This window comes from Trichomycterus rosablanca, chromosome 2 (genome assembly GCF_030014385.1).
Source record: "Trichomycterus rosablanca isolate fTriRos1 chromosome 2, fTriRos1.hap1, whole genome shotgun sequence".
NCBI classification, from domain to species: Eukaryota; Metazoa; Chordata; class Actinopteri; order Siluriformes; family Trichomycteridae; genus Trichomycterus; species Trichomycterus rosablanca.
Genome location: NC_085989.1, coordinates 49,661,478 through 49,670,704, shown reverse-complemented (window position 1 = coordinate 49,670,704; position 9,227 = coordinate 49,661,478). Strand labels below are relative to the sequence as shown.

Here is a 9,227-nt window from a genome sequence, read left to right as displayed (position 1 = left end):
AAAACTTAACAGCACAACAATCACGTGTAGCATGTTATTAACATCTTAATGCAGTGGCGGCTCCTGCCAAATCTCTCAGGGGGGCCAATTGTTGCGATGATGGCCAAGGTGACCCGTTCAATGGGTAAATTAAAGCTTAAATAATTAACATCTTAAGTCATCTGTCAGTTTGCCCTCACAAATCACTTTGAACATGGAAACAGAGCAGCTTTACCATTAATCATAAAATAAAGTAAAGCTTCACACTAACAATGTAATTCAGTCTTCATCAGATCATTTTATTTTAGGTGCAGCAGATCCAGAATAAAGATTAACATCGGGGCTGATGAATGAATAAAGAAGTACAATTAAACAATTGGGGAGATACAATAAGTGCAATCACAATTCACAATTTAAAACTTACATTATTTACTTGTAATTTACTTGTAACTTATATGATTTTCCCCCCTTTGTAGATACTTGCTTAATGTTTAAATTCGCTCTGGGTGGCCCAAATTCTTTAGTTGCTAATTTATCCTAATTACTACGACGACGCACACTGAGACATATAACTTTATAAAAAATATAAAAAAATAACTTTTTATATACGTATGTTTTAAACGTTAATCTTTTGCGCGTAGTTGATATAGAGTGTTATTTTGTCTATCGTAAAAAAGCGCTTGTGTTTACGCTTGTTTACTAACGTAAATCCGTGCTTGTGAAAACTTCTGCTACCGGCATCCGAACGAAGCCGGTTTTAGTTTGTTTTGTAATTCAGTGCATAAACATTTTATTCATCCAGAATTAAAACCGCTTTCTGTCCGCACGAAGCACGTTTGTGTTTGTTTGTTTTTGTATTTTAGCGCTTAAACATATTTGCTTTGTGGAGAGTTAAAGCCGTTTTCTGTTCGTAGGAACCGCGTTCTGTTTATTTGTTTTGTACACCAGCACATAAACACCGTTTTCCTTTAGAACTACAGCCGGTTTTGTCGGAAACAAAGCGCGTTTGTGTTTGTTTGTTTTTGTAGTTCAGCGCTTAAACACCTTTGTTTTGTGGGGAGTTAAAACCGTTTTTTGTCTGTAGGAAGCGCGTTCTGTTTATTTGTTTTGTACACGAGCGCATGAACACCGTTTTCCTTTAGAATTACAGCCGTTTTATCCGAAAGAAGCGCGTTTGTGTTGTTTGGTTGTTGGTTTTTGTATTTCAGCTTATCAACGCCTGTTTCGTCCGGAATTAAAGCCGTTTTTCTGTGATTACCAGCAGAAGCGCCGGTGAATCCAACTTAAACATCAACTTCAACTCATCTTCTAAAGCTAAGTACAGTTATTATGGCCCCAGCAGGAGCTTTATTTCCCTGTTCCGAGTGCAACATGTTCAGTTATTCCTTCTCCGTGTTTAGTGATAACTTTACATGTGATAAGTGTAGATTAGTTGTTAGCCTGACGGAGAAGATCTCAGTGTTAGAAGGGCGCATTCGGGCGTTAGAACAGACTACTACTAGTGAGGGCTTAGATTCAGCTGTAGCAGTCCCGAATGCCAGTAGTTCAGGTGTAGAACCCCAGACTCCGGCATTAGAGCCCTCACAGCGGGGCGACTGGGTGACGTCTCGGCGTCATAGTCGTAGGGCAAAGCACTGACCATCTCAGTTGCACGTGTCCAACAGGTTTTCCCCACTCAGTGAGCCACCCGCTGAGAAGCCTGTTAATGTAAGTGCTCTGGTTATAGGAGATTCTCAGCTCCGACACGTGCGTATTGCAACTCCCATCGAGACACCAGCAACCATAGTCACCTGTATTCCGGGGGCCAGGGCGCCTGACATCAGAGCAAATCTAAAAGTGCTGGCTAATGCTAATCGTAGATTTTCAAAGATTGTTACCCACGTCGGCACTAATGATGTTCGTTTACGGCAGTCTGAGGTTACTAAGAGTAACGTTATAGAGGTGTGTGAGTTAGCTAGGTCGATGTCTGAGGCAGTAGTGTGCTCTGGCCCCTTACCGATTCGACCCAGTGGCGAAACCTACAGCAGGTTGTTGTCGCTGAACCGCTGGATGTCTGAATGGTGCTCGGAAAACTGCATTGATTTAGTAGATATTTGGTCCACCTTTGAGGGAAGGCCTGGTCTTTTGAAGCGGGATGGTGTCCACCCCACGTGGGAGGGTGCTGCTCGCATTTCTTGCAGCATAGGTGACAGGCTTCACAACCGCATTAGTGTAGCGGCAGATAGTGTTAAATGACTATCCAGAGCCAAGACCAGGCAGCAGACAAACAGGCCTAACCGACTGTCTGCGAGTCGCCATCGGACGTCACCCAGAATCCTTAGGTCACAAACCATTGAGACTGTGTCTGTTTACCGTGGCAGGTGTAAGCCAAAACAAAATCAAGAAGTATGGCATAATAATTTAATTAAAATTAATCTAAATGAGCATCATGAAAACTCTAGTAAGGCTAAACTAAAGTTAGGACTTCTAAACATCAGGTCACTTGCATGCAAAACAGTAATTGTAAATGAAATAATTACAGATAATTGTCTTAGTGCACTTTGTTTAACCGAGACCTGGGCTAGACCTGATGAGTATCTAGGTTTAAATGAAGCATCTCCTCCGGGTTACAGTTATGAACATAAGCCACGTCTTAGTGGTCGTGGTGGAGGAATAGCCACAATTTATGATAAAGACATAGGTCTTACTGTAAAATCATCTCCCATAACAAACTCGTTTGTGTTACGTGGGGGAATAAGGAGGACCCAAGATGCAGAGTTAAGTAACAGAAATTTTATTAATAAAAGTAAACAAATAATAAGCAGGGATATAACGTTAAACACAAGAAAACTTAACCGAGTCGCAAACCCCCATCGCGACTTGCGAGGCCGTCGCGACCGGCATTGCAAGTCGCGATGGGGGTTCGCGACTCGGTTAAGTTTTCTTGTGTTTAACGTTATATCCCTGCTTATTATTTGTTTACTTTTATTAATAAAATTTCTGTTACTTAACTCTGCATCTTGGGTCCTCCTTATTCCCCCCACGTAACAGAAAGGCATGACCAGTAAATGGACCCGCGGAGAACTCCCCATTCCCTCTCAAAAAATTTTTTGGGGGTGCCCTCCCTGGCTACTTCCCCGGCTGCTTGAGTCCACCCGAGGGGACTCAGGCTGCGGGGCTTCTTACCTTAGGAGTGGTCCTCTTTAACTCCCCGGTTGCTTGAGTCCACCCGAGGGGACTCTGGCTGCGGGGCTTAGGACCTCAGGAGCGGTCCTTTTTGAGAGGGGCGTACTGTAAGGTTTCCTGCGGCGTTGGGCTTAACCTACCTTGGTCCCCGGCGTTGCAGGAATTACAGATCCTCTGGAACAAAGGCCTTAAATTAGAGGTCTCCTAATTAAGGCTGACGACCTGCAGCTGCACCTGCTTATTTAAGCAGGCACTGTGCAACTGCAGGTTGTCATGCCTTTGTCCCTGTTTCGTTTGGTTTGGTTCCTTTTAGTTTGAAGTCGGCTTCTTAACCCAGTCACAGCAAGGTGTGGCTGGTGTTTTAGCACACGGGTTCCCCGAATTTTGCGACGGCGATTTCGGGGTGTCCCGTGTGCTAAACAGGTGTGCGGCTTCCCGATCGTGCTGAGGCGCGGTCGGTGACATGGCCACCTGCCCCCGAACTTTGCGACGGCGAGTTCGGCGTGTTCCTTGCACAATACGGGTTGGTTTCATTCCAGCTTCGGCTTGGTGACAAACCACCCGATTCTCCGAACATCGCGACGGCGAGTTTGGTGTGTTCCTTGCACAATACGGGTTGGTTTCATTCCAGCTTCGGCTTGGTGACAAACCACCCGATTCTCCGAACATCGCGACGTGAGTTTGGTGTGTTCCTTGCACAATACGGGTTGGTTTCATTCCAGCTTCGGCTTGGTGACAAACCACCCGATTCCCCGAACATCGCGACGGCGAGTTCGGTGTGTTCCTTGCACTATACGGGTGGCTGTCTTCCCCCGCCGCTTATGCGGTCTTTGGGAATTCGGCTTGTGAACCCGTTATGCAAGCGCTCCGGGTTGGCTGTTTTTCCCCCGCCGCTTAAGCGGTCTTTGGGAATACAGTCATCGCTCCGAACGTTGCGACGGCGAGTTCGGTGTGTTCCTTGCGCTAAACGGATTGGTTGCATTCCAGCTGCGGCTGACGTTCAAGCCATCCGTTTCCCCGAACATCGCGACGGCGAGTTTGGTGTGTTTCTTGTTTCCTATAGGTGAGCTTCTGCCTGGTGACAGCATGGTGCGGCTAGTGACAGAGCCACCGGTTTACACGGACTGCGTGGACACGGGTCCGGATCATTCTCTTGTTTCCTATAGGTGAGCTTCTTCCTGGTGACAGCATGGTGCGGCTAGTGACAGAGCCACCGGTTTACACGGACTGCGTGGACGCGGGTCCGGATCATTCTCTTGTTTCCTATAGGTGAGCTTCTGCCTGGTGACAGCATGGTGCGGCTAGTGACAGAGCCACCGGTTTACACGGACTGCGTGGACGCGGGTCCGGATCATTCTCTTGTTTCCTATAGGTGAGCTTCTGCCTGGTGACAGCATGGTGCGGCTAGTGACAGAGCCACCGGTTTACACGGACTGCGTGGGCGCGGGTCCGGATCATTCTCTTGTTTTCTATAGGTGAGCTTCTCCATAGAGGAAATTAGAGAATAACCCGAACTCGCCGTCGCAAAGTTCGGGGACAGGTGGCCATGTCACCGACCGCGCCTCAGCACGATCGGGAAGCCGCACACCTGTTTAGCACACGGGACACCCCGAAATCGCCGTCGCAAAATTCGGGGAACCCGTGTGCTAAAACACCAGCCACATCTTGCTGTGACTGGGTTAAGAAGCCGACTTCAAACTAAAAGAAACCAAACCAAACGAAACAGGGACAAAGGCATGACAACCTGCAGTTGCACAGTGCCTGCTTAAATAAGCAGGTGCAGCTGCAGGTCGTCAGCCTTAATTAGGAGACCTCTAATTTAAGGCCTTTGTTCCAGAGGATCTGTAATTCCTGCAACGCCGGGGACCAAGGTAGGTTAAGCCCAACGCCGCAGGAAACCTTACAGTTTGAGGTTCTTATCTCTGACAAAGCCAATAAATGTTCATCTGATAAAACTAGTATGTTTAAACTGGTTACTGTTTATCGACCCCCTGGTCCTTACTCAGAATTTCTTAACGAATTTGCAGATCTTCTTTCTAAATTAGTTTTATCAACTAAAAAAGCTTTAATTGTTGGTGACTTTAATATTCATTATGAGGATAAGTGTAATCCACTCAAAATTGCGTTTGATTCTATTTTAGAATCCTTAGGCATCACCCAAAATGTAACAGGACCCACTCACCGCTGTAAACATACCTTAGATTTAATACTTACTTATGGTATTGTGGTGTATTAATAACGAGACGGCTGCACACATTTAACCACATTTACTGAAGCACTTGCATAAACAATATTTCAACATGCCAACCGGGGCTCGTCTTCTGGCGCGTCTTCGCTGGACATGCGCATATCACATAGAACATATAAAACTATGGAAAGCCCATAAGCTCAATATACCACATCACCTCCCCCTTTACTTTAAAGGTAACTTTTCTAAGACTTAGACATCCCAAATCATATTAAATATATCATTACTATGCATTAAGATTAGAATTATCAACATTACCCATATTGCATAATAAAGTTAACTGAATGCTTTAACTGTAACTCAAACTAAACATCATCACTCAGTCTTGGTAACGTTGAGGCACTTTTGGGGTACGCTGGGAGCGCCTTAGGGTCACCGCAACAGGATCAGGCGGCTCAGCTGGGTCTGACAGTTCAGGTGCTGAGGATGCTCTGAAACTGCTCTCCATCGGCCCGGTCTCCTCAGCAACTTCCTCAGATTGCAGATCTGGAAGCCCCGCAGCATGGCGAGGTCTCAGCTGGTCTCCGTGGCGCCGGTATTCTTGATCCGTCGCTTCTCCGCGGACCTTGTAGGACACAGGCCCTGACTGCTGGGTGATGATTCCTGGGATCCATCTTGGTGTTTCGCCAGCAGTGTTTCGCAGGTAGACTTGCTCGTCAACGTCGAACTGCCTGTCCAACGCTTTTCTGTCATGTCCGTCTTTCTGCAGATACTGCTTCCTCCTCATCGTTTCTTGAATGTTTGGTTTCAGAAAGTCCAGTCTGGTTCTGACATGTCTTTTCAAGAACACATCAGCAGGCGACTCGCCTGTTGTGCCGTTGGGAGTTGTGCGATACCGTAGCAGGAAGTGAGAGACTTTGTCTTCAATGCTCAAATCTTCTCTCGCCAGCTTTTTCATGCCAGCCTTGAACGTTGAGACATATCTCTCGGCTAGGCCGTTCGTGGCTGGGTGCCTCGGGGCACCGGTCGTGTGGAGGATTCCATTTCTCCTCGCGAACTGTTGGAATTCATCAGACATAAAGGTTGTTGCATTGTCTGTGACAATCTGTTCAGGGACTCCATATGATGCAAAAAGTCTCTTTAGTCTGGTGATGGTAGCAGAGGAGGTTATTTGTGTCATTTTGTAAACCTCCAGCCATTTTGAGAATGCGTCAACTACAATCATGAACATGTGGCCCATGAATGGCCCTGCAAAGTCAATGTGAAGTCTCTTCCACACATCTCCTGGAAATTCCCAAGGGTGCAGTGGCACATGGCGCGGCATTCTCTGCTCTAGCTGACATGTTTCACATCCTTTGCACACTTTCTCAATGTCCATATCAATATGTGGCCACCAGACGTATTGCCGTGCAATTGCCTTCATCTTCACAATGCCAGGGTGCCCGCTGTGGATTTCTTTAAGCACGGCAGCTCTGAGCTTCGAGGGTGTAACCACTCTAGTGCCCCACAGCACACACCCCTGCTCCACAGAGAGTTCATCATGCCTTTTGTGGTATCCTTTCAGTTCTTCAGGAATTTCTTTTGGCCACCCTTCCATGATGAATCTGTGCAGTCTTGAGAGCTCGGTGTCAGTTCTCGTTACCTTGGCAATCTGCTTTGCGGTCAGCGGCACGCCTTCTAGGTGTTCACATATCAGTGCGTCGACGTAGGCGGAGATTGTCTCTGTTCCAGCATCTTTGGTCTCTGATAGCGGCACACGAGACAACCCGTCAGCATTGCCATGCTTCTCTGACTGACGGTAAACAATGTGGTAGTTGTATGCCGACAGTACGATGGCCCACCTCTGGATTCGGGCTGCTGCCATTGTAGGAAGCCCTTTATGTTCTCCAAACAAAGTCAGTAATGGCCTATGGTCTGTGACCAGGTTGAATTGACGTCCCCAGAGGTATTGGTGAAACTTCTTAACACCATATATGAGGCTTAGGGCCTCTTTCTCAATTTGCGAATACTTCTTCTCTGCTGGAGAGAGAGTACGCGAAGCATAAGCAATTGGATGCTCTTTTCCATCTGATGTTGTGTGCTGGATTACGGCTCCAATGCCATATGCTGAAGCGTCACATGCAAGGGTCAACGGCAGGCTCTGATCATAGTGCACTAACACTTTGTCACTCGTCAGGAGTTCTTTACATTTGTTAAATGCATCTTGTTCAGCTTTCTTCCATTTCCATGTGACTTGCTCTTTCAGCAGACCGTAAAGCGGCGCTAGCACAGTACTTTGCTGTGGCACGAAACGGCCATAGTAGTTAACTAGACCTAGGAAAGCCCGTAGCTCTTTCACATTTGTAGGTGTGGGTGCATCATGTATTGCTCTCACCTTGCTTTTGGATGGGTGCACCCCCTTTTCGTCCAGGACATGGCCCAGGTACTCGATTTGGGTCTTTCCGAACTCGCACTTTGACCTTTTCACTCGCAGGCCGTTCTCTTGCAAGCGTTGCAGGACTCTGTCGAGGTTCTTCAGATGCTCTGCCTCATCTCTTCCCATTATGAGCAGATCATCAAGGTAAACAACCACGCTCAGGTCCTTCATCAGACTCTCCATCACTCTCTGGAAGATGCTAACAGCAGAGTTAATGCCAAAGCAAAGACGATTATACACAAACAAGCCCTTGTGAGTGTTAATTGTTGTGTATTTTTTTGAACCCTCGTCAAGGAGCACTTGTTGGTAAGCTGAGGCTAGGTCGATTTTCGAAAACAACTTGCCACCACTCAGCGTTGCCAACACTTCTTCAATGCGTGGCAGTGGGTATATGTCCGTGTTGGTTGCCTGGTTCACTGTTACCTTGTAATCGCCGCACAAGCGAATCTTGCCATCCCTCTTGACCACAGGAACGACAGGAGCGGCCCATTCACTGTGCTTCACAGGACTGATGATGTTTTCTTTTTCCAGTCGCTGTAATTCATCTTCCACTCGTTCCTTCATTGCAAATGGCAAAGGGCGGCTTTTGTGGAACTTGGGCGTGGCGTCTGGCTTGACAGAAATTGTGGCTTTAATTTCCTTTAATGTTCCCAACTCCTCTTTAAAAACTTCACTGTATTTTTCTAACACCTCAGGTATTGATTTGGGTGCTGAGGGCTGTTTTGCATTTTCACTGATCATTTTAATTGTTTTCCAGTCCAACTTGATGCTTTCAAGCCAGTTCCTACCACAAAGTGCAGGTCCATTGCCTTTCACTACAATTAATGGTAAGTCAGCAGTTTGATCTCCATAGGTAACTTTTGCCACGAATTGCCCTTTTATTGGAATTACCTGGCCAGTGTAGGTCTTCAGCGTGACGTTGCTGCCCCCTAGTGGCACATCCGCGAACGACTCTCTATACATCGCCTCCGATATTATGCTGACTGCAGCCCCCGTATCTATGTCCATTGGAACATTCCTCCGGTTTACGGCGAAGTTCGCTTTGAATGCCTGTTTGTCTGTTTCATTTACACAGAACACTTCCTCCTCCTGTTCTGCTATCACATAACTTGTCACTTTTTGCCAAGTCTTATTTTGCCTTCCTTTCTTCTCTCTCGCGGCAGGCTGGCTACTTCTGCATGCTTTCTGTATATGACCGACTTTATCACATTTGTGGCATTTGGCAGTTTTAAAGTAGCATTCACTTGGGCTATGATTTTTTCCTTTGCATCTATAGCACGCTGTCTGCGCTGATGGAGAAGGCTTTTGTCTTTCATCTACCTTGTGCACAGAAGAGGTAGACGGTGCCTCGCTTTGTCTTAGCTGCCGCGTGTCACGGTGGGCTGCTTCCATGTTAAGCGCGATCTCCAGGGCTCTGGCAAACGTTAGCACATCCGTGGAAAGCAACTTGCGTTGGCACGCTTCATCACGAATTCCACT

General features: G+C 46.8%; 1 protein-coding gene across 1 annotated transcript; it reads right to left on the bottom strand.

The window, feature by feature from the left end:
- Window positions 1-5,412: 5,412 nt before the first annotated feature.
- clasp1b (cytoplasmic linker associated protein 1b) lies at window positions 5,413-8,788 on the bottom strand. Its single transcript, XM_062990909.1, has one exon. The coding sequence runs from the start codon at window positions 8,754-8,756 to the stop codon at window positions 5,712-5,714; it is 3,045 nt and encodes a 1,014-aa protein (XP_062846979.1). The 5' UTR covers window positions 8,757-8,788; the 3' UTR covers window positions 5,413-5,711.
- Between the last annotated feature and the right edge of the window lie 439 nt (window positions 8,789-9,227).

Excerpts from the sequence above, each read along its gene's own strand:
- clasp1b (XM_062990909.1), bottom strand. The coding sequence starts at position 8,756 with ATGGACATAGATACGGGGGCTGCAGTCAGCATAATATCGGAGGCGATG.